Raw genomic sequence first — 27,396 nt, forward strand, 5'->3', positions numbered from 1 at the left:
TTGTTGACGTTCGAACCGTAAGGAGATTCGAGTGCTAGACTTGTGAATTTTGGTTTCTTTTCATAATTTTCTAAGAAACAAGATGTCAGTCGCTTGTGCTTCTCGTTTTGCTGTATTAAAGTTAGAAGACGAAGAGCCCACAACGACAGCACCCAAATTGGAAAAAAGTAGAAACGTCGCGAATCCACAGGAATGTAAACAATCTAATGAGTCTAAAACAAAGAAGAAGAAAAAGAAGAATAGTCAAGATTCTGAGGTAATATTTTAAAACTTTTTATTCTCTTTTCTTTTATAATATATTTGGATATCATCATGATGATTTTAAGTGAACATATGTCAATTCTTTTAAACACATTACAATGTAGAAATTTGATTTAATCCCACTGAAGAATACATTATTCAAGAAAAATACATTACCTCTTACTAATTTTTAATGTTAATATTGTATTATCTTTTTTATACAGTAGTTTTCAAAGATGGAAAACTTCTTGATTGAACTTGTCATTCAATAATATGTATAGAAATTCAGTAAAATACAATTTGAATTCAAAAATACAAATACCAAATGTTAGGGATTTTCAAATAGAATGCAATTGATACATAGAATATGGATAGATGCCTTTTCTTATCATTTTTGGATTGAGTTTCTTGTCTTGTTTTTTGATTTATTTACATAAAAACTTAGGTTTGTGTTTTATAGATTTCTTTAAAAATGACAGCGTGATTATTCTAAAAATGATCTGATTCAATAATTTTTACACTTATTAGTATTTACTAGGCGTGAATACCGTTGACAGATAAGGGAGATGAAAATGTTGTTTGCATTTTTCTTGCCTGTTATTCTGTAAATATTTTCTAGCAAAATTTTTTGTCTCTAAAAGGAAATACAGTAATACCATGGTTTTCGTCAGTTTTGGTTTTTGTTGATTTTTTCCACAAAAAATTTGTCTCGTTTTTGTTGGTGTGCCCACCTGACCTTGCTGCTAATTTTGCAAAAACAAAGGACAACCCACGCATTTTCCTGCTCAGTGTGGCGTTTCTCATGTTAGCATTATTCTGCATGTCTAACCAAACAATTCCGTTGCTTTGGAGCTGTCCATAAATTATGTAAGGGCGATTTCGGCCATTCTAGACCTCCGCTCCATCCCTGTGTAAGAAACCATAATATTTTCTTTGATCCCCCACCTCTTCCCTATATTACATAATATTTAGGCATGATTTTATAGAAAGATTTTAACAAAATAATATTTTTTATGGAACCCTAAAAACCTTAGGTCCAATATACAGTGGACCTTCATTATGGCGCTGCTCGCTATACCACGCACTTGGTTATAGCACGGGCAATGTTTGCGACACGATAAGCTCAAACACGTTTATACAAGTCCATGCGGTGTTAGCAAGTAGTGCATTTTATTTTTACTGCGTATTGAGTAATTGTGTATGTATTGAGTTCCTGCATGTATTTTGAATAGTGTTTAATTATTGTATGTATGATGAGTAAAAGAAAAGTTAGTGTGAGCTTGACAATATTGCTAAAGTAAAGAGTGGAGTTTCGAAAGCAAACATAAGAAGAGAATATGGCATACCTGAAGGAACTGTAAGGGGTTGGATGTTAGAGGAGACAAAACTGAAATCATTTGTTGTACCTTGACCAAGATGCTATGGGCTTACTCGAAAAAAGACAAGACTTGGAAAAAATCAAAATGTTGACAATTGCCTCTATGCATGGTTTGTGCAAAAAAGAAGTGAAAGTATTCCCATATCTGGAACTGCTTTAATGTTGCAGGCTGAAAAATTCCATGTAAGCTTAAAAGCAGAAGGAGATTTTAAGGCTTCTGACGGTTGGTTGTGGCATTGGCAAAAACGACATGGCATCTTCCAAATTTCCATTTCTGGTGAAGCAAAGTCTAGTGATATTGAAGGCACTGCAGAATTTTCCAAACAGTTCACAATTTCTATTAAGAAAGAAGGGTATACTGATGCACCAGTTTATAACTGTGATGAGACTGCATTATATTACAGAATGTTGCCAAGTAAAACCTTAGATTTAAAAAGTAACCCACAAAAGGCAAGATTAAAACTAAGCAAGGAAAGGATAACAGCTTTATTTTGTGTAAATAAAGCTGGTAATCACAAGTTGATGCCACTCATTATAGATTAAAGTCAAAACCCACAATGTTTCAAGTCAATCAATATAAAATCTCTGCCAGTTGTTTATAAAAACAGCATAAACTCTTGGATGACTTCTAACATATTTCATGACTGGTTTCACAAATCCTTTGTTCTCTCTGTGCGAAAATTTCTGAGATGATTGAGTCTAGATCTAAAAGCTTTGCTTCTCTTAGATAATTGCCCATTTCATCCACTGGCTGATAATCTTGTGTCTGACGATGGTAAAATAAAAGTAATGTATCTTCCAAAAAATACTACTGCTCTTATACAACCCTTAGATCAAGGCATTATTAGTGCTTTCAAAACAATTTACCGAAGAGAAATGATGAAGTCATTATTAGCATCAGACATTGACATCAACACATTTTTAAAAAAAAAAGGATCTTAAAATCATGTCCTACAGTATTGGACTTCCTGGCAGCCAATCACGTCAGAGACAATTAGAAACTGTTGGAAAAAATTAAATGAATCTAATAATCAAGTTGATCTTGATCAAACTACAACACATTCAGATTCAGCTTCAGATAATATCTTCACTGAGGCTGAAATTTCTCGTATCCAGGAAATATTGAATGAGACAGAAATAACTGATGATTCTTTGACTGATTGGTTAGATGTGGACACTAGAGAAGATATTTGTCAGAATATGACTGATGAAATGATTATCAAATCCATTTGTGGTGACAAAGATTGTCAAGAAGAAACAGATGATGATGAAGAAAGTGCCAGTTGGTAGCTGATATATCACCAACAACCAAGGAAGCAATAACAGCCATGGAAACTGTTATAAAATGGGCTAAATCACAAGAAAATATTAACAGTGTCAGATTGTTTCAATTAGCATCTTTCAAAAGGAAAATGATACAGAAGTTATAAAAAAAAAGCAAACAAACAAAAATTACTCACTTTTTTAAGTGATGTTTTGTAATTGAAATGATATCGAATACATAGATTTTAGTCAAGTTATAGATAGTGTTTGTTTTTACATACAGTACTGTATTTTCAAGCATACCTTATGTACGTAAATAAAATAATACATATACAGTATGTACTTATTAAGATGTATAACTATGTTATGTGAATTTTAATAAAACACTTAATAAATAAATTGGTTTTTTTATTAAAATACATAATATGTATGTAGTTGATGGGATGTTTCAGTATATAGCTCAAATCGTTCTGAGTAAATTTATTGTGTCGCCACCACACCGCTCGGTATAATGCGAGTGTTGTTTCCCGTTCGACGTGCACATTATATCGGGGGATCCACTGTATGTAATTATTACTTAGTTAATTAATATGTACTATTATTTATAAAAGACTTTATATGAACAGATTTAAAAATATAAAAATTTAATGAATTAAAATGAACAATAACAATTTATTTTAAGAACTTTAGTTTTTAATTATTAACAAACTTTTTATTTTTTTCTTTAACTGCACTTAATTACTATTCAAGTAGCGACACAAAAACCTTTCGTAATGGCCGAAAACATTTAGAAATTTGAATTAAAAGGCTGAATTATAAAGGTTTTTGTGTCAATACATGAATCTTTTTATTATTTTTATCATTAATCAACGTCATAATATTCATTTTTATATTAATTTTAATTTTCACAAAAAGACACAGAAAACTTTGACAGATTGACTAACTAGTGCATGTGTAAACAGAAACGTCATACAAAAATTAAAGAAGAGAGAATAGAGAGAAACCACATTCTATTGCCATATTGATTACATCTTGGCTAAGGCCAAGAAAATAAACTACAGTACATGCTGCTAAAATGTGCTAAATGCACCTGGGGACGAAATCATAAAGCTTGTAAAACTCTATATAATGGGGCAATACAACCAATGCTACTTTGTGCGGCCTGTAGTCGGGGTCATGTAACTAGTAAAAATTCAGTAGCAAGTAAATTACTCTCTCTTCAAAGACTGCCATCAGAATTTCAAAGTGCTGCAGAACTGTTTGCACTAATTAGGGTTTGGGTCCCGGGAGTCTCATGTCTCGAAGTCCCAGGACTTTTCCTAAATTTAATTGTCTTGGGTCCCGGGACTTTCGGGTCAAGACTTAAGACATGCTTGTCGAAGTTGAATTGTAATAATTTTATTTTTAAAAGGTCATAATAAAGTTTATTAGCTTCCTGCGCTCTGTCATTGAGAGCGCCATCTGTTAGCTTAACAAGTAATTATTTGATTCTCCTACGTAACTTACTGAATGAGTACACAATAAATATGTTCGCTGCCATACTGTTATTTCGTGACGTTTGTTTATGAGATCGTGACATTTGTGACTGCCTGTATCAGCACTATCAGCTCAGTCAGTCAGTCATCAATTTCACTTTATGAGGTGAAGTGCTGTGTCGCGTCAGTCACAAAATACAGATTTTTTTTACTTCGAATTTAAATAAAACTGCACTTATTGCTTTTGCGGAAGATCTGTATTGCAGACTTTTTGAAAATATCCCTCGTATCCAAATGCCAGATTTGGAAATAATGGATGCCGAACCCAATACCAGTTGCTCTACAGTACATAACGAACCCTATGAGTCGTTTCAAAGTCAAATGGCAATCAATCAAAAAATCGAAGAAAATGTATCCGAAATTATTGCAAAAAGATCAAGAGCAACATTAAAAAAGGTGTATCAGTTATTTGAAGCAACCGGAAAACATACTGAAAGTTTGAAACTAATTTATAATGCTTAAAAACAATAAAACTGACATCTGTTGAAAACGAGAGTGTTCTCCTTGTCTGGCATTATTACAAAAATCAGAAACAGATTGTCAGACAAAGCTGTAAATGCTCTGATTTTTTTAAATGCCTATTTTATTAAATCAGGGAAGAAGTCTAATTGATAGTTTATTACATTATTTATATGACTAATGAATGCAGACTAGGTGATGATTATTAATGATTAGTATGACTACTAAGTTGGTTTTATAATTATAAGATTTTACTCTCAAAAAATGAATGTATGATTATAAGAATTAAACATACGAATTGTTTAGACTTTAATTAACGTTATAAATGTTGGGATTTGATTTTATGTTCAATAAATGTTGATTTTTACTAAAATTGCTTTTTTATTGATACATCTTGCCAAAAATGAACTCTATTCTAATTTTATTCTGCGAAGTCTTGGGTTGTCCCAGGATTTTGATCGTGGGTTGTCTCGTGTCCCGGGACTTTGAGAATGTCGAGACTTCCCAAATCCTAGTACTAATGCCTCTCTGATAATAGCAGAGCACCTTCCTTTGCCACTATGTATTGTAGAAAAGGTTCTAAACTACTACATCAGAACTACAAACATCAAAGGCTCAACAATGGGCTCTACTCCTATCTACAGCTGTTCATATGCTACCACATTGCAATTACCCTACTATCATCACCCTGTAAACAAGGTTATCCCCAGGGTACATTTGGTATCATCTGCTTCCTCCATGGATAACCATACAGACATTAATATCTACTCAGATGCATCTTCATGTCAGCTCAGGTATCTGTATCTTCCTCCAAACTGACATATTTTGTCCAAAATATATTAGAAGGTACAGATACCCCCAAATACCTCAATGTATCAAGCTGAAGAAGATGCTGTCTACCAAGCTGTTCAGTTGGGCCACTTCACTATCAAACAAACCTCTGTCTATCAACATTTACAGTGATTCTCAGTCTGTCCTAATAGCTCTATTAAATCCCAATTGCAATAGCAATAAAATCACATATATCCAGCACCATATTAAAAATCTTGTTAATAAGATAACTTTTGTATTTGTTCCTGGCCATATTGACATACTAGGAAATGAAAAAGCCGACTTTGAGGCTAAGTCAGCTGCAAAGGAAACTGATTTGGACTACACTCACATCCCTCTCTCTCACGTAGCAGCCTTAAAAATTATATTCATGACATGCAAAAGTGGAATCAACAATGGTTGAGCAGTAAATCTGGTAGAATAACAAAACTTTATTTTTCTAGTGTTGAATGCAGGTTCTCATCACCACTTAGAGATTTAATGTTTGCTACTGCTCAACTACTTACTGAGCATGGTAATTTTAGAAGCTACCTGGTGATGTATAACTGGGCAGAAACTGCCTCTTGCTTTTGCACTACAGAAAACCTAGACACCGTCGACCATATGATCTATCATTGTCCGATTTATGATCAAGATAGACTTATTCTGAAATTAGAAATCTTTATGCTTAGTTTTAGGTGGCCATGTTCGCTCATTAAGCTTGTTCAGAAATTACTGTTTGATGTTTTTTACAATTATGTTCAAAAAATATGGAAGAAAAGACTATCCATAATTTTTAATTTATAGTTTTACATTTTAGTTTTCACTAAAAGCCGAATACTAATTTTATGTTTACTTTGTATCATGAATTTTGGTTTATGTATTCTTAGTGTTATACACCCATAGGAGTGGTGCACTTATTCTAATAAAAAAAAAGAGAGAGAGAGTGAGAAACCATGTGGTGGTTTCTCACCACCACATGGCCTTTCTCCCATGGTAGAGTGTGAGTCTGCTAGTGTTATTCTAACACATCACTTGAGATGGTGTTAGTACAATGGGCATTCTTAATAGAAACCACCAAATTGAAGCCAAATTCAAAACTCCACCACTCAACAAGATCAAAAAATAAAAATGAGAATACAGTAGGCCGTCATTTATCCGAAAGCCGGTTAACCGAAACGTCGATTATCCAAAAGCTTTCCAGTCGGACTGTGTTGTGCTGAATGGAATGTTTTTGATACTAGATTAACTTCTAAAGTATAATTTTTTTGTTTTTATATTTTTCAATATATTTATTTTGTTTGTACAAAATAAAGAAATAATTTTTAATGATACAATAGTCTCAATTATTATTATAAAAATTTTTGTTAGGCTTAAAATCGACAAAAATTCAACACGAAGTGACATGCAACAGAGAAAAATTCAACATCTGATAGGTTAATATATTTTTTCGTACATAATCGGTTATCCGAACAACCCCAGTCCTCAATTGATTCAGATAAACGATGCTCTACTGTATTACATAAGACAAGATCTGTTACCCCCTTACCCCTGAGTAAGAAATCGTAAGAAATCCTTGACCCCCATCCACCCCAAAATACCTTACATAATTTATGGACAGTCCGTTTCCTTTCCTTTTAGCTCTATCCTGGGACCAAAGAAAGTTTCCACAGCCAGCAGCTTTTCGAATGTCATGTTAAATATCATGTTAAATGTTCATTTATCTTTACATTAGTCTTTTATATTCATTTCTTATTTAATTCAATGTTCCATTACTGGTTTTGTTGTGGATTTTAAAGAATTAAAAGCTATTGGTTTCTTCTCAGTAACATATACAAGGAGCAGTGGGTTTTATTGAAGGAAATGCATTTCCTCAAATAAAACCTATATCAACAACTACTCTTTGTATGATATGTTACTAAGAAGCCAATAACTTTTAATTCTTTAATTTCTTATTGTTTTTAGTACTAAACACTATATTTATTCTCTATAAAATGTGTTTTTGGTATGTATTTTGAATTGTGTACAATGAATTAATTGGATTTATGTTTATTCATATGGAAATGTTGCCTCGGTTTTTGTCAGTTTCGGATTTTGCCGATTGTTTTTGGATGGATTGTCAACGAAAACCCTAGGTATCACTGTATTTTAATGTGATATTTAATTGTCAATAAATTTTTCATATATTTTCTTAATTGCATGCTAATAGTATTGCTATTATACTGTAAGTTTACATTTGGCATGTTATGCTTGTAATTTAATAGACACAATGAAAATTTTGTTTTATTAACATAAAACACAAAAGTATTTATTCCACTGTTGTTTTTCTCATTTATAGATTAAATACCTTTTCCTTTATCAAGAAAAAATACAGGCTTTTTAATTTGCTTTTATGTTCTGTATTTCTACATCATCTTTACACCTGTGGAATATCAAATTGTTTAAATTATCCATAAGAAATGAAGTGTATTAAATTGACAGAATAGATAATAATGATATAGACCTGTAGCTGTGAGTGGTATGAGATGTTTAAGTCTCCTTACCTTAGTCAGCATTGCCCATATGCAATATCTATAATATATGATTTTGCTTTTATCACATACATAAACTTAATCTACTGTTATTTATTTATTTTTACACTTAAACTTTAGCTAGTAGGATTAGTACTTGCGGAAAAAAAGAAAAACATCAGTCATAATTTTTTCAGTTTGTTCCTCAAGTCTCCCAATGATTTATTCTTGGCTGTGGGATTGGTGTGATAAGTTAATTGATACATTTGACTCCGTTTCTTATTTAGAGTTGTTTCTTAAGAAACGTAATTTTGATATGAGAAATCTGTGTATAAATTTGTGTTTCTTAGGAAAAATGAATTACTACTAAGCCAAGCAAATGCCATAATTTGCCCAGCTACTATTATGCTATAATTAATAATTAGAAACTACGTAATTTGGTACTAGAGCATAATAATAGCCCAATTAATTACGGTAATCGTTTGGCTTATTATTATCAATATATCAGGATTCAGGATGTTGATACATAAAATGTATTACTGTGTCTCTGCAAAATTGAAGCAAATTAACAAGTTTGTGTACTTATAATGGCCAAATCTGATATTTGTTTTATTTAATAGCTGAAATGTAGTCATGTATTTATTCTAATGCATAATATTGCTATATGCTAACAGAGCATGAGAAATTTTTAACGTTTGTTTATTTACAAATATAAACATCATTTAGCATAATAATTATATTAAAGCCAAATGATTGCTCGATTAGATTAGGTTATAGTAGCAGTTAGAGTTTCTCATTTCCCAGTCTTTTGTTTGACCTGGGATTTCGGCTGAAAAAAGTGAACTGTTTTCCAGGATATAATTAATTATTTTTAAGATATAAAATAAATCTGAAAATCAAATGATATAATTATTTTTCATTTTTTAAAGTAATTTAATACATTCTGCAACCTCCAAAATAATATTATTATAAAATATGTATTAAAAATACCTTTGAACTACGTAGAAATTTTTACAAATAGAAAAAATTTATTAAAGTTTGTTGGAAACTGCTTACAACAAAAAAATTCCTTTCAATTGAGTTGAAAATTTAAAGAAATAAATGAACTTAGATCAAACTTCTAACTTAGAAGGTAATTTTTATTTTTTAAATAAAACATAATACATAATGCAAAATATTACAAAAAATAAAACACAATGCAAAATATTACATAAATTTTTATAATAAGATTTTAAAAAGCAAAGATGATCAATACTCCGATCACTCAATCTAGTTGGCCCATCAGTGGCCGAATGGTTCCATTTCCTTAACACTGGGAGTTTGGTCATGGGTTTGTGCCTTGCCAGGACAGGCTGACCGTGTGGAGTTTTCTGGGTTTTCTCCATGCTTGAATAGGGGCCAGTTACCCTTAAAAAGACCTCCCGGAAGGCATCTCCCTAACAGATCGCCAAAGTGTTCTGTTGCCATTTCTTAATAAAACAAATAAACTTAATCTAGTTCTTAGTTTAGTAATGAAAAGTCTTGCTACCAAGAATGCCCTTTCCTATTCAATTGATGTGGGTGGAATCATCTTTAATGCATTTAAGAGAAGACAGATGATGTATTTTTTCACTTGCAGTCTCAAAGATTTTGAGTTTGTTTTCGAGATGCGTTGCAGTACTCCTTTGCTCTCTACTATTTTTGATTTGTCTACCTCGGCTGCTTTAATAGCAGCATCAAGCTTATAGCCTGATAATCCAGCAGTTCATTTGGCTTTAATCATCAGGTTTATGAAGAAAGACTTCATACTTGCATACACCATACTCGTTTGTATTCTTGTCCAATTTGCACAACCTGGCTTAATGATCTTATTGAAGCTACTGGGCAAGATTAAAAATTAAGACAGCATCGGTGCAATTATTCAGGATATTACAGGTTCTGACAAGTAAAGAATTTTCAGAGTCTTGCCACAAATAGGCTACATATTGATTATTAACAATCTGTGACATACCATAACAAGCAAAAATTTAAAAAACAAATATGCTGGCTTAAAATTAATATGTATAAATGTATTCTGATAGTTTATGAGTTATTTATACTTTCTATTTGTAAAATTACTTCAACCTTAACACAAAATAAGAAAAAAGTAAACTTTTAAGAAAATTGCAGGATTTCTCTGGATGAAAAGAATATCCCAGGATATTTCCTGGGTTAAAAAAACAGCTGGAATCCCATTAGAGAAACCCTAGTAGCAGTAATATAGCCCGATCTAATTCTGCAATTGTTTGGCTTTGTTTATTTACAGTTTGATAAATATTATATAACTGAAAACTGTTCGAGCATCAAAATAATTGAGATCATATCTTTAAAAACCAACTTCACTAGTGGAATGCATTTTGGTCATAAATGGATTCCTTTTTTATATAAATATTGATACCTACAATATTGTAAACTTACATTTAACATCCAATTTTACTTTAAACTTAAAATTGCAAAAGGAAACCAACCTGTATCATTTTAACACATGTGAATTAATTAAAATAATACAGGTTGGTTTTCTTTTTTAATTTTTCACTTTATTGACATTGTAAATAAATGCCATGAAAACAGTACAAAGCTATAGAATAATCATGTAAGATTAATTATTATGCCTTTATGTCCTTTCTTTAACGTAATTTTGTATAGTAGTACTTTTCATATACAGTCAAACCTGTTTTTATGCGGGGGATAGGGACCGCATTAAAAAAGACGCATTAAAAAAAATCGCACGAAACTTCACGAATGGCTGTAAAAAATAGTTTTCACAACACAATTAAAAAATATTTTTTTTATGCGGTCAACAGGGACCGCATAAAAAAAGTCTCACATAGAAAATAACTCAAAACCGTACGAAATAGAATTTATTGACAACAGATGTCAGCACTTGACTGCATCATCTGGTCTATCGTCTGTTTTACATATTTTTGTCCAGGTGGTGTTTTGTTGACTTAAAAAGTAAATTATTTCATTTTTTGCATATTCATGCAATAATATTACTATAATAAGTGCATTTATGCTATAATAAGTTTATTTAGCTATAATAAGTCAACGTGAGACATGACGAATCGCACGAAACTAGTCGCCAACTATACCGCACAAATAAAAAACCGCATAAATTAAAAATTCGCATTAAAAAAATCGCACAAATAAAAATCGCACATAAAAAGAGCGCATAAAAACAGGTTTGACTGTATTAACGGACTTGATTTAATATATCAATCCTTGATCCTTGATTTAATTAAATCAATGATTAGACTATAATGGACCGGAAATATTGAAAACTGAAGATATTGCAGTCTTTACAGAACACTTATTATGGAAGTTTTTAGAAGAAGAGAGAGAGCAAATAAGAACAGGTATACAAAATATAATTAAAAATAAGAAATTACAGATGAACTAAATAAAGAACATTATTTTTGATATGTAAGACTAAATATCTGCATCCATATTTTCCAGTATAATATAAGTCCTGTGAATATATGGAAAGTACTACTATACAAAATAAATTTTAAATTAAATCATATAAGATTAATGAATTAATTATGATATGTAATAAAGGTACATTACAACTTGCAACAAGATAGATTGGAAAAATCCATTCTTAAATATTCTTTTAAATGAAAAGAATAAAATTCCAGAATAGATGAATAAAAATGAGAGACAGAACAAGCATTAGTGATAAAATAAAGTGCTTAATGCTATAAGCAAAAATGTCTTATTTTTTCATAAGCCAAAACATAATTTATATTTGTAAATTTCTTATGATGGAATTTGCCAAAAATAGGACTTTCTGTAGGAAAATGGCTCCTATTTAGATGTTACAAATGTGAAGAAATCCCAGAAAATTCTACATGGCCTGCTCATTGGCGAGGCACAAATCCAGGACAAAACCAGTGTTCAGTGGTTGTATTCACTCGGCCACTGGTGGGCTCAAGATAGAATGGTGTCCAAGATACAGAGTATAATATACATGACAAAGTATAGGAATTTATCCAATTCCTTGTGATATATTATATAAACATGTATATTATACTCTGTACCACTCTACCTTCTTGTTTGTGAGGTTTGGTCCTCACAAACAAGCTAGCAAGTAGGGTTTTACAGGTTTTCTTCACATATCTAAATTCAAAATGGGGCCAGTTTACCGTAGGTCTTCCTGGAAGACATTTCCCTTGACAGATCACTCATTGTTGCATAGCCATATTCCATTAAATCAATCGTGTACTGTACCTATTAGTCTCTCTCAAAGTACAGTATAATTAATTGAAAGAGCAAAAAGCTAAAGCTGAAGCAAGATTAAATTATTGTATTATTGATTTTATTCATGTTTAGAATGTTAATACTGTATAGTACCTGAAGAAAAATTAATAAGTTATTCACTCCAAAAATACACAGATGTTGCTTGGTACAGCTTGGAATAGGCACACTATACCTGCAAATCTAGATTAATTAATTTTCATGTTTTTAGGACAAAAACTACGTGTGCAGTTTAGGGGCTATGGCTGTTTGAAAGGTTTTCTTCCATAGAATTAACCGATTCTAGACTAATTTGACTCAACATTTCCAAAACACATATAATTTTTTTTGGAATAATCCATATAAACTATGCTATAAACAAAAAATTGTAGGATCTGATATTTTTTACAAATGAATGTTTACTTTTGCTATCAACAGGATCAGTTTTCTAACTTATGTTTAGAATGCAGAGCTTTATACACAACCATCATCAATGTGAAATTTATTTATGTGCTTTAAGAGTTTATGGTTAGTAGATATGTGGACTCTAATATAACGGAGTTCCTTCAATTATGTTAGTCTGTGCATTATGGAATGGGAAAGTGATGGAAGTGAAGCATGAGAGAGAGAGAGAGAGAGAGAGAGCAAAGTTTTTGTTTTAAACTGTAGGTAACAGGAGATGACTCTTCTATGATGACTGAATATATAAAATAGATTAGAAAAAGAATATATGTAAAAAATAAATAGAATGATGATGGGAATAAATTGAAATGATGATAACAGATATAAAGAAAGCAGTAATAATTAAATGATAGAAATTACAATATAATGGCATAGTTAGCAACAAGTGCTATTTGCCTAGCACCATGATGTAATCATAGAAACCATCACTGTACTTTGCTTAAAAAGTTATTTGCATGTCTATTGAATGACATCTTATTTCAAATTTTTCTTCTTTTCTTTAATTTTTTTTTTTTTTTTTGTTAAGTAATTACCAAATTGCATATTATGTTTAGTCCTTAAAAACAGGTGTCATTAGCTTCAATAGAAATATATTTTTAAAAATATTATTGTAAAATAACTATATAAAAGAAATTTTCTTTTCAAATCAAGTTTTAATTACACTCATTGTTCAAATTATGTTAGAAGTCTCTTGTAAATCAAATTTTACACTTATGCATATTTGAATTCTATATTCCTGATGACATGTTATAGATAATCAAGTACTTTTGTTTGTTACACTACTGTGTAATTCATTAAATATATTTTTGGTTGGTTGATCATTGTTTCTGAAAATTGTATTACATTTATTATTAATCTCCAAAATTAAACATTACACTGTATGAATAATTTTGTAACATATTTTTAAAATATTTATAGAATATTATCCTTTTTAATTTTAATACTAAGTGACCAACTTCCTATATTTGTATTAATATAATAATTTAAAAATTTTATTTACAAGTATTCTAGTAAACAGAATGCACTGCCACTATTTAAACATAATTTTTTTTTAAGTTTGTCTGCCCTGTGGACACTAAGAGGGCTTTTTTCTTAGTAAGCCCAGTGTGGGTTTAGCCAGGCTCAAAATGGGGTGGTCAGGTAGTGAGGGACAGGATTTGACATATCTGGATGGACCACTGAAAAATTACTGGGATTTTTCGACCCATTTAGATTCGATTCCAGCTCTCCAGAGTGGTAGGCTGCCACTCTAATCATTTGACCATCTGGCTGACATTTAAACATAATCAATATATATAAACTACTTTTTATTTTTTCAGCTGCAAAACTTAGCTTTTGGTGTTACAAAAACTCCAAAGTCAAAGTCAGCAAATCAATCAAAACAGAACCAGGCACAGTCTTCAAGTGGAAATCAATGGGAAGAATGGAAAAAACAAGATGCCAAAGTATGATTTATTATAAATAATTTTAGCTTTTAGCATTTTTTTTCTTATTTTTATATAATCATATTTTTGAATTTTTGTAATAATAGTATGTTTCTGATGCATATGAACAAGATCTTCAACAAGCAATTCTACTGAGTAAAATTGATTTTGAGGAAAAGAAAGATGTAAAATATTAAAATTTTTAAAAAAGAGTATTTATAAAAGGAAATCTTAAATAACTTAACATCAGTTTTTTTATTCTTAGTTTTATAATTCAGTACAAAAAGAAACTGAAACAAGTAAATCTAGTAGTTCAAATCAAAAGAAGAAAAATAAGGCAAATCAAAAGAAAGATAAGACAATGACATTGAAGGACTTTCAAAATTCATCAAGTGAAAGTAATTCAAGTGCAGCAAATGGTAATTATGTTAGTTCTGTCTTCTTTTTCCCTTAGTTTTCTAAACTGGAGGACAAAATGCTGTATATATTTCCCATAATGATTCTTGTCATTATAAAACTAATTCATTAAAGAAATAATACAAAATAAATCTTATTAATGGATGGTTGAAGTGGTAAAGAATTTGCTCTCATTTTCAAGACCTATACTCAAATCTGAGTTAGATTATCAGGAATTTTTCATAGATGATCTGGTCCAGATATATATAATCTATCTGTAATTACCTATTGTGGTATGATGAAGCTTAAATGTTATAATCAAAGGATTGTAGAAAATGTATATATACAAATGCAGAATTTTGGATTAAATATATTTAATAAATTGTTTCATTAAAACACTTTAGCTTCTGTGATTGAAATTTGAATTACTATAAAAGTGATCTGGACAAATAAATTAAATAAAATCAAAACTAGGGATCTTGTTTTGTTGCATTAATTTCCAAAATAATGACTGCAGAAAAGTGAAGGATATCATTGTCACAGAATTTATTGGATACAAAACTAGGATCAGTAGTAATTATCTAGGATAGAATAAGGAAATAATTACTCAAAAATAGATAATACATTTTAATATTTAATTTTTCAGAAAATATAAAAGATTTAAATTTGTAATATTAACAAAAATACCATTTGTGCTTGATACCATATTTAAAATAATAAGAAAAATACTGTATTCAAGAAACCAAAACAAATATTTTTAATCAGAAACATTTTTGTTCTTTTAAAAGAACATCCTTAGCTTTGAAACTACAAAGTGCATTAGAACAAATTCAAACAATTTTTTAATGTAATATTTTCTTAGTTTTTCTTCATTATTTCAGACATAGTTTTTATCATCTCGTAAAAGGTAAAAGAAATTTATCATAAGCATAAGTCCACAAATCTTACTTACTTCAAAAGGTTAATGTTACCTATGATTCCAAAATGGCGGCTCGTCTCTGATTCAAGGAAACAGAAGAAAGAAAACAGTGAGGACGCACATTCTAACCTAACCTAACCTAGTCTAATAAATTACCGTAATTATTACCAACCAAATTATTAGAATAGATTAGGTTAGAATGTGCATCCTTACTGTTTTCTTTCTTCTGTTTCCTTGAATCAGAGACGAGCCGCCATTTTGGAACCATAGGTAACATTAACCTTTCAAAATATACTCTGTAATCTTACTAAATAATGGTTCTATTGATTATTTTTTTTATTAGTTTTTAGTATACCTTACTGCTTTTTGGATCATGCAACATAATTTTCATTGCAAATTCTTATTTAGATAATTTTTACACATAAATACTGAATTAACTTTTTCAAACAAGTTTAAAAGAAGGTGGTTTAAATTTTGTTTGCTGAAATTTGTTGTTTAACTTTTAAACGCTGTTTAGTGAATATTTAAACTATTTTTTTTAATTCTTATGTATTTTTTAATGTTTTTTTACTATAAATTTTATATACAATTATATTTAAAAAAGCACATGATAGTAATTATACATAAAACTTTATATGAAATTTTATTGTGATTTATGTAAGTTTGCAATAAATAAGATCTAAACAAGCACTTTAATTTTTAAATTAATTGTTATATTAATATGTAAATTATTAAACTCTGTTTAAGAATAGTTTTATAACTGATACATAACTTGTTTATTTAAGTTTTTTAAAATAATGATAACTATTTCTTATAATAAATTATTGGATTGAATGGAAGCATGCTGTTGCATAATGAAAGACATTAACATAACAGTATATGCATTCTAATGAATTATGCCAGACCAACTTTTACTTAAACTTAAAAGTTTTATTTATTGTATTATTTGTATTTTTATTAACATATATTCATAAATTTAACGTTTCATTATATTTATTTTTTAATATTAAAATTACAATATTATCTATGTTTATATTACAGTATTATTCATTATATAATCACAATTTACTATATTTGCATAATTTTAAGTCCATTAACCATCAGATATTTTTATGTTCTTTTTTAAAATAAAAACAAAAATCTAAAATCTCTCTAAATTACAAATTAATTGTAAAATTGTTTTATGTAAATTAACAATAAAAAATTATTTAAACTTTTAATTATTGATATTGTAATAATTTTTGACTTGTACACTAAATAGTCTATTATAATAATGTTTTTTAAAACTATGCTGATATTTGCAGTAGTAAGCCATTGTACATAATTAATCCTCTTAACAAAAACATAGATAATATTAAAATTTTAATGCCAGAAATAAATACAGTAGACTTTTAAGTCAAACTTTCTTAACTCAAATTCTCTGTAATTCAAATTTTATTTTTGTCTCACTTAATGCATTGTGTTTTTATAAGTTAAATTAGTTTTACAATCATATTTCATTAACTTAAATTTAGATTAAAGATTCAGAAACTTTTATTTCATGTCTAATTTTTGTGCTTTCTTTCACATTTTTGAGGAGATGTACAATATTATCACAAAGTTAAAGATATGCATTGTATAAAATAACAATTCCAATTACAAGACAAAATATTCAAAATTTTAATGACATTTTGTGCCTAAAGTAAAATTTGTTCTAAGATTTAATTTATCTAATTAAAATTGTTATTTTTTAAATTTTTAGATTTTGAAAATTTTATAAATGTAATCATTTTAAAACAAAAACATTTGTAATTTGACAACTTACTGAATAATTGACCAATTAAATTTATGAATTTGTCTGTATGTATCTCAAACTTTTAAGCAGCTTTCTATAAACTAAATCATTCGTAAAACAAGATTCTTTTGAGGTAGTTGACCACGTTTGAAGTATTGCTGAGCATAAAGCAATGAATCATGAGAGGCAAACTCATGTTACAGACTTTTTTCACTAATAACATCAATGTTTTGTTATTTTGTACAGTACATATGCATCTAAAAAATAATAAAATATAATGTAATTAAGTCTGCATTATGTTTTAATATGAAATTGAAATTTTACAAATAAGCTTTAATTTATATTTTGGGACATGCTAATTCTGATAGCATTAGACAGTAGACAAAAACATCATCGGTGATTACAGTAAGCAAATTTTGTTGTATTATTATTTTTTGTATGATTTATTTCTTGCAAAAAGTAATTACAATGTATTTTATTGCTATACTTGTATTCTACATGAAATCAATATTTAATGATGATAAATGGGTCACAATCAATTTATACTTTTTATTAAGCCTTTCACGGACCCCTGGCATTGTCCACACACCCAAAATTAATTTTAATTTGCCATGGACACTGTCAGCAGCTCCAAGGACTCCAGGGATTCATAGGAACCACTTTGGGAAATGTTGTCTTAGACGAAGTCATAGACCCATAGTTTTTATTACATTTTTTGATTCCTCATCACAATTTATAGAGAATATCAAAGTTTAACCAAAATTGGTTGATCAAATTATGAGAATGAACAGTTCTGTAAGCCAGATAGAAGAGGCATTGCTAATGGTCCACCTGAATTAACTTCTACAATCCCTTCAAACATTGCTCAGCCAAGATTAGTGAAATAACTGTACTATTATTATATTCTCTTTTCTTTGTAAACAAAGTATTCTTCCACAGTGTACATTGTACAAATGGGTTGCATTTAACTGGGACTCTACTGTAATAGATATAAACACTTTTAAAAGAACAAAACACTATATATAATTTACTTTAATAATGAACTACTTCAGTCTGTAAAATGTAACAAGGTTATAGTCAATATAAAGTGATTCCTCCTTAAAACCCAGTATATCAAAGTAGGAAGAAATACCAATTACAAAATTGTTTCCTCCTATATTACTACTAATCAATACCCAACTCGTACCACCTTATATAAGCAGCCTTGTTTAATAGAATCTAACTAACGTTTTCGATCGTGTTTAACGTCCTTCTTCAGGTTAGAACATCGAAAAAAAATCGAACATAAGAACGTTTAGCAATAACGACCGCTCGTTTGGAACGTTTTAAGAAGAACATTTAAATAGGATATCGTGCGCCATCTCTACGTCGATGAGTATTAAATAATACAATACAAGAGAATAATGTAAAGATAGATAACAGACAGTGAACAATAATAATAATAATATATGCCTCGTGGGGATATTGAAAATAAAATACTAACAGAAGAATATGGTGCATGCTGAACATCTCATATACCGAGGGAAGGGTAGGGGCTGTGCGGAGACTGTATTATTTAATACTCATCGACGTAGAGATGGCGCACGATATCCTATTTAAATGTTCTTCTTAAAACGTTCCAAACGAGCGGTCGTTATTGCTAAACGTTCTTATGTTCGATTTTTTTTGATGTTCTAACCTGAAGAAGGTCGTTAAACACGATCGAAAACGTTAGTTAGATTCTATTAAACAAGGCTGCTTATATAAGGTGGTACGAGTTGGGTATTGATAAGTCACGCAGTCAAAGATGAGTTACTACTAATCTTTACAAAACTACAGAAAATAGAATTTTAACAATTTCAAAATATTATTAAAGTTATATACAACCGATTTTGATTATACCAAACTTTCAAAAATATTTCAAGAATGAATTAAACAAAATCTTACATATATGACATCTACTAAAATTATGTTATAAATTAATATACTACTATTAAAATATTTCTTTTCAAATCATATTTTAATTACAATTTCATTTTATACATTTTACACATTTTATACAATTTCATTATTTGCTTTTTTTTTTATAATTCTAACTAGTAAAACTGTTTAATGACTAAAACTATATAAATCATTTATTTATTTTTATCAAAAATATGTCTTTCTATGAAAATTTAATAGATAAAATAAAAAGCTTATTAATTTTATATTTTTGTAGTGTAATTTATAACACAATTAGAAATAAATTATACATTTTTTTTTATTTTCACTATATTATACCAGTTTATCAAAAACGGGCAAGCATTAGTTAGTAATTTCAATAAATATTCCTTTAAATATCAAAATGTTTTTTTTTTACATCACCATTCAAGACATCAAAGTTAAATTTGTAATTTTGCTATTAGGTAGTTGTGTAAAGCTATTTCACTTGAGGGTTCATGGTCAGGTTGTTGCTATGAGAAGGGATCCATGGGCATAATAAGTTTGGGAACTATCAGTCTAAAAGATAGAGTGGAGTTAAAGTGACAAGTTTTGTGCTCCTTGACATAATTAAGTGTGACTAATGAGAATTAATGGGGTAAAAATAAAAGAAAACATTGTACATGGCCAAGAAAACATGTACAAAAATGGGTTTCAAAAACAAACAAAATATGATGATTAGTGAATGTAAGGATTTCCTCTTCTGTGCCTAGCAGGTGCAATGATTACCTCTCATGGCTGACAAGTGTAAGGATTGCCTTTGCCTTTGGCCAGCAACTGTTTTCTTCTGATCTCACACACACTTTCACTCTCATGCACACATCTGTACACATACATATGGCCTTACATACACATTAAAACACATATCAGTGATTGAGTTAGATGGAGTGAAAGATAATTTATATGTACTAAAAAACTAATTTAAAAATTTTTAATTACAAAAAATGCAATGCTCAACCTCAATTATATCATGATAGGACTAAGTTGCATGGTGTTCCTAATAAGAATTTATTTTACTTTCTCACAACAAATTTCAGAAAAGTTTAAAGCCATTTTATTTGTAATGTACTGTACATTTCTCATTTGTTTTAATAAATGTAGTTGTAAATAAAATTAAAAGTATTTTTTTTAATTTAAGTCCTATATTCGATAAGTAGCCCTAACATAAAAATTGTATGCAGCAATGCATCCATAAATTTAATTCATTTAATAAATTATTGAACACTTTATTATAAGTTTTTGATTAACTGAAGTACTATTTGTCCACATTACCTTGGATAATTAAGACTAATGTGTAGAATTTACTATTTCTGAAAATATTGCATATTACCTTAAAAAATTTAATATTTAATTTTTAAAAAGTTTTTTATATCATTTTACTTCAGTTTATATTTACTTCTACATTTAGATATTAATTAACAGAAGCATAAATTTAACAAAGTAATTTAAAGTTATTATTGTTTTAGCAACCTAATAGTGATGATTTTTCCCAAAATTATCACAACTTTTGTATGTTATAGTACTTCAGGAGTTCTTTTTTTTTCCTTCTTCTTCTTCTTCTTTTTAAGTATTTTTAACAAAATGCATTTCAGACTCTCATCGTCCCTTCAGTTGTTATACTGTTGTTACATATTAAACTGTAAAAAGCAAAAGATACAAATAAATTCCTGATTTTAATAACACAAACTAAGACATTAAAATATAAACAATAAGATAAACTTACATTTGGTGTACAAACCAGATTATTAAATACACATTTGACTTTCAAATCATCAAATACATTATTAAAAACAACAAAATACAAATGAAGAACTTATGCCTTACTTTTACAGGGTACTTAAACATTACACAGGCCTGCAAGTAAAAAACTGCATAGGATTTTTATACATTTTCTTATAGATTTCAACTTGATAAAAATGAAAAAAAATACCAAAAAAATTCCAATCATGTCAATTTTTTTTGTTACACTCAAGGTTTTGTTTGTATTTAGTGTAAAATTTCTAGTTAACTTAAAATTTAGTATTCTTTTTTTTTTTATTAAAAAATGGCCTTAAAACGAACACTTCTCATATTAATTCTATCAGTTATAGCTGGTGGCAGTAAATAAATAAAAAATGTTAATGGTTGAAGAGAGTAGTGGTAGAGGAGGTGGATTAAGTAGTTTCAGCGTTAAGAGGAAGGTCGTGTGAGGGCCAGGGTATCGGTTTTGGAATGTACTCGTATACCACTTATTTGGCTTTTAGTCTGCTGGACTAGCCCTCTCGTCAAAGGATGGCGATTATTTAATGTTGGAGACAAGAAAATTGTAAGATCTTGTCTCAGTCAGGACCTGACACCAGATAGTTGATTTATCGTGGACTAACATGCGTAAACCATTATTAAAAGGAGGGCTTAAAATTTAGCGAGTGGGGAGTGCATAGGTATGTCAATAGGATGTCTTATTAGAAATGAAACCAAACGACATTTAATTAACAAGGAAATAAATAACAAAATTTAATAATATAAAAAGTAAAAGAAATTACAAATAAAATGACTAAATATTCCATCTAACTTAGAGAGTGTAACAATATAATAATCCCTAATATGGGAGATAAGAGAGAGAGTTTACAAAGTTTAAGCATATTACCTCATTATAATGTAATTGCTACTTTTCTGTATTCTGGGTGGAAGTTCAATCTGAGGAAGTATGTCACTAGTCTTTCATTATGGAGGAGATATGCTGAAGTGTCGAAGTGCCCTGAGTTTAGACGTATCCCCTATTTATACTAATTTTTCTCCTCCAATAGAGATTAAGAATTAAGATAATCTGACTAGGTGTCATGATGTGAGTCTCTTGGGCTTTACTCAGCTTTTTAGTCATGGGAAATAAAGATCTCTCTTAGGAACTGACTGTCAGCACAAGAAACATTTGTATCTTGTTATCTTTGATGTGTAACTTTGATAAAAATTTCAAGTTATTAATTTAAATTTTAACAGATTTTGTATTAATTTTCTAGAATAATTTCTCTAAAAATCCAGACTCTCACAGTTGCATGATTGTGTAGAAACAGGTTAAAAGTTGATAGTGAGTAATATTACTAGTGAGGTTGAGCATGTTTTGACATGTTGGGATACTAGGAATAAATATAAACAACCTGCTGTTGGATTAGATAATGTTTCAACAAGCTAAATAAGATCAGTATCTTGCTGGCCATCTAATGCCACACTCAGTTTATATCCAGCATTCAAACGCTACTGTGCTTGTATTTTTATTTCTGGAATATGGCTCGCAGAGGTTGTGTAATTTCTCCCGACAGCTTCTATTATGTTTGTGATGAATACACTGTGAAAAGTCAACAAAGAAACATAAGTGAGTTTGTGAAGAAAGTTTATTTTGCATATTTCAAATTGAAACTTGGAGATCAAGACAAAGCATAGGCTCCGCATAAAGTGTGCAGAAAATACAAGGAAGATCTTCGTTTGTGGTTTAAGGGTAAGAAAAACTCATTTTATTTTGGCATTCCTATGATATGGTGTGAACAGAAAAATCACACAACTGACTGCTACTTATGTTCGGTAGATGTTAAAGGATTTAATACAAAAAATAAAAAGAAAATAGTTTACCCTAACCTTGACTCAGGTAGTGCCATACTTCATCAGTTTGAACTTCTGCCCAGAATACAGAAAAGTTATCAATCATATTATAAATGAGGTAAAATACAGGTATACCTCGTCTTACGTCGGTAATTGGTTCCAGGAGAGGCAACGTAAGTTGAATTTACTTGTGTAGTTACAACGTAAGTCGAAACTACAACTTACGTCGTAACTAAACGCCAATAATGAGCACTTAAAGACCTCTAAATAATAAGACAACACAGAAACATAGATGTTTTCATGTTTCGTTCTCTAGGATTTATGATGATTATATTAACATTTACTGTAAATGTACATATTTTAATATGATTTTATGTGATTTCAACACTTTTCTAGTCATATTACGACTTCAATATTTGTGGCGGATGGATGTAAAGTCGAATAAAATGACTTAAACTTTGATTTTTATTTTTCTATATACTTTTTTGACAAACGACGTATAATCGGGAACGACGTAACTCGAGGTATACCTGTACTTAGATTTGTAAACTCTCTCTCTCTTATCTCCCATATTAGGGATTATTATATTGTTAACACTCTCTAAGTTAGATGGAATATTTAGTTATTTTATTTGTAACTTCTTTATTTTTATATTATTAAATTTTGTTATTTCTTTGTTAACTAAGTGTCATTGATTTCGTTCACGACAAGACATCCTATCTCTTACTCGTGTGTCTCCCCACTCGTCAGTTTATTAGCCCTCCTTTTAATGATAGAAATTTATAAATTGTGAGTTAAACCACAATTAGAAATAATAATTTAACTGGTGTCAGGAATCCTATCAGGAGACAAGATTATACAATCATATGTTCTCCACCTATCACACTATAAATGCCATCTTTCAATGCAGAGGGCTAGTTTTCCCGACTGGACAGCCAATTAGGTGGTATACGAGTACATTCCAAACTCCATATCCCCTGTCAGCCCCTCCCATCAATATGTTAGCTGACTACTGTTGGATGCTCGATCGAGAAACCATAGAAGTAAATTGGAAACAAGTTTGGAGAAGCATCAAAGAGAAGAAAAAAAGGTTTCATAAGAAAAAAGAGTAGACCTAAAATTGTGTATAAATATCAGAAACAATGTTTTGATTAGTTGTAAGAAAATATATTAAATTTAGTTCATTGTCATAAATAAGAGTTTTTATCAAAAATTTGTTTTATTTTGCAAAAAACATATATGTGATGGGATGTTACGAAAGTCATTTTTAGGATCTCTGATCTTTAAAACATATAATTCAGCAAAAATATCCAATGCAGCTGGAAAAAAATTTTTTTTGAAGACCTATGTTATTATATGGCTAATATTCTGGCTAAAAATTGATACCAAGTAGGGGTGTAATTGCATACCATCATTATTATTAATTTTTATTTCTAAATTTAATTTTCTTATTTTAAAATGTTCAACAATTTTCCTTTTAAATGTATTAGATACCCTTTTAATTTTTAATTTATTTTTTTGAATTTCACATTCTTGGCTATTACAATGGTGGGCTACTGCTGATGTGTAATTATTATTTTTAATTGATGTGATATGCTCTTTAAATACTCTTCCTAGTAGAGAATTAGGGACAAGATGGTATGCAATTAGACCCTACTTTGTATCAATTTTTAGCCAGCAAGGGGACCTACAATAATGTTTAAGTATTCTGTAAAAGTAAGGCAAAAGTTCTTCACTTTGTGTTTTATTTATATTTTAAATGTGTGCTTATCTTATGATGTGTCTTGTTGTTTTTAATAATGTATTTGATGATCTGAAAGTCAATGTGTATTTAATAATCTGGTTTGTACACCAAATGTAAGTTTATCTTATTGTTTATATTTTAATGTCTTAGTTTGAATTATTAAAATCAGGAATTTATTTGTATCTTTTCTTTTGTACAGTTTAATATGTAACAACTGTATAACAACTGAAGAGGGATAATATGAGTCTGAAATGCATTTTGTTAAAGATACTTAAAAAGAATAAAAAAAAGAGTGTTATAACATGCAGAAGTTGTCGTGATAATTTTGGAAAAAAGAAGAAAACAGAACTATTAGGTTGCTGAAATAATAATTTAAAACAAATCCAAACAAGAAGCTGTATGAAGAATAAAAATTTATTTCTGTTGGTCAGATTTATATTTATATGCAATATATAGAATATAATTTGCTTCTAAAAATATAAATATTATTTTTTGAATAAATAATAATAAAATTTATTATATATTAATTAGCAAATGCCATCCAAGATAAAAATCCTCCAAATTCAGATGAAAGCAAATTCTTCGACAAGATTGAGGAAGATGCCGAAGAAATTATTCATAAAGAATATCGAAAGGATGCTTATCAGAGAATAGAAGTAAAAGGAAATTTTAATTTTAATGAAAGAAAATTGTTATCTCATAAAACAACTTTTAATCAATTAACAATTTTAATTAATTTCTTTCTCATTTGCAAATGAAGGCTTATAGAGATGATCACGTTCGAAATATACAATATCAAGATGAACTAGAGAAAAAAGACCAAGAGATTGCAAAATTAACAGAAGAGGTAGATAGGTTGAAGGTAATATTCTGTGTTAACTATATTGACTCTTCCATTTAAAAATTTACTTTTTAGGTTTAAAAAATGTTTCTTGGATTTAGTTAGAAATGAAAGCAGTGAAAGAAAGAAATAAAAAAATGTTAAAAGTGCTGCTTGAAGCAGAAAGTAAGTTTTAAAACATTATTTATGATAAATTATAATATTTTCTAACATTATTTATCTCTTTCATAGTGCATGAGAAAGCAGAAATTATTATAAAAGTAGAACAAATAACTAAAGTAAAGGATGAATTAACTGAACAGGTAAACCGTTAAGATGTGTGGGATTTTTTTAAAATTATTCTTAATTTTTTTTAAATTTTATTTTTCAAATTTTTAAAAAATTTTCAATTGTTTTTAAGGTTAATGTTACCCTAGATGCCAAGATGGCGGCTCGTTCTGATTCCAGCAAGGAAACTGTGGGACGCACGTTCTAACCTAACCTAACCTAATCTAATAAATTACCATACTTATTAGCAACCAAATTATTAGAATAGGTTAGGTTAGGTTAGAACGTGCGTCCCACTGTTTCCTTGCTGGAATCAGACGAGCCGCCATCTTGGCACCTAGGGTAACATTAACCGTTTTTAATTATCTTTCTAGGTTTCACTACTACATACTGCTTTAGAACAAGAAAGATCAAAAGTTCATGCATTAACAACAGAATTAAAAAAATTTCAAGTAAGGATAATATTTTAAAAACAAAAGATGGAAAAATTTAAACAATTACAGAATAACTTTTATTTTCCACAGAATAAAAAGAAGGATACCAAACAATAAAATGTACAAATTCTTCATGGTTTTATTACTCTCTCATCTGGCCAATTTTTTTACAAAAGGGAGTGAATTCATATCAGCGAGGTCTTTCATACCAATGCCTATTGTGTAATCTTATGCAAATGCAAATGAACAACATATATTCAATTTAACTGACCTAGGAGATAATTTATATCAAAAGTATTATGCAAAGTACAAAAGGGACATCATCTGAATTATGGGACTAATATATATATATAAATATATTTTCTGTTTTTTCAAAAAATTTTTGGTTGAAGTATCAATATTTTTTTCTTGCTTTTGCAAGTTATACATTAATTGAATATAAGTAATTGTATGGAGCATTCCTTCTATTTTTACACTCAACTTTCATATGTAAAATTTTTTGATTTGCAATACTTTTGCTTATGTTTGCTATTAGATATGCAATAAAACATATGAATAGTATATATATACATATACATGTATATGTATGTATATATGCTTTTACTTTAGTTAAACATCTCATATAGAGAAATGTGAAATAAAAGTGTTCACAAATTTTTATATTTTGGTTAGTATTATTATTAATCATATAGAAAAGTTCACTGCAATACATATTAACATAAGAGATACAGAAAATTAATTTTTTTTAAATATAGTGCGTACCAGAATTAAAATTATAAACGTTCATAGAACAAAATACATATTTTTATAAGGTGATATTATTATGAAGGACATACTTTCAATTTTATTTTTAAATTTAAGTTTTTGTTTGTTGAAGAAATACAATACAGGCATTTCTCACTTTACGACCGAGTTCTGTTCCGACGACTACGTCGTTAAGCGAATTGGTTGATAAGCGAGGAGCTTGCGCCGGGAATATAGGATCATTGTAAAATTATACAAATTATGCAACAAACTTCAAATTTATTCATAAAAAGACTATTATAGTACGCTATTAGCCTATTATAGTACTATAAGATCAGTGGCGTAGCAAACATAACTGGCGCTCGGGGCACAACACTTTATGGGTACCCCTCCCCTCTCCAGAAACACAT

General features: G+C 29.3%; 1 protein-coding gene across 1 annotated transcript; it reads left to right on the top strand.

Annotated features, from left to right (window-relative positions):
• On the top strand, positions 1-26,902 carry LOC136979172 (G kinase-anchoring protein 1-like). The gene is made up of 10 exons (XM_067275101.1): positions 1-256; positions 14,231-14,356; positions 14,443-14,520; positions 14,601-14,754; positions 25,232-25,356; positions 25,461-25,562; positions 25,643-25,706; positions 25,773-25,843; positions 26,183-26,260; positions 26,333-26,902. The coding sequence occupies exons 1-10, from the start codon at positions 83-85 to the stop codon at positions 26,357-26,359; spliced, it is 999 nt and encodes a 332-aa protein (XP_067131202.1). The 5' UTR covers positions 1-82; the 3' UTR covers positions 26,360-26,902.
• The last annotated feature ends 494 nt before the right edge of the window (positions 26,903-27,396 follow it).

The sequence above is a fragment of the Centruroides vittatus genome, unplaced genomic scaffold (assembly GCF_030686945.1).
Source record: "Centruroides vittatus isolate TY-2023 unplaced genomic scaffold, ASM3068694v2 contig_595, whole genome shotgun sequence".
NCBI lineage: Eukaryota > Metazoa > Arthropoda > Arachnida > Scorpiones > Buthidae > Centruroides > Centruroides vittatus.

Excerpts from the sequence above, each read along its gene's own strand:
- LOC136979172 (XM_067275101.1), top strand. The coding sequence starts at position 83 with ATGTCAGTCGCTTGTGCTTCTCGTTTTGCTGTATTAAAGTTAGAAGAC. Across the intron at positions 25,844-26,182 it reads AGGATGAATTAACTGAACAG|GTTTCACTACTACATACTGC; the intron begins GTAAACCGTTAA and ends TTATCTTTCTAG. Across the intron at positions 26,261-26,332 it reads CAGAATTAAAAAAATTTCAA|AATAAAAAGAAGGATACCAA; the intron begins GTAAGGATAATA and ends TATTTTCCACAG.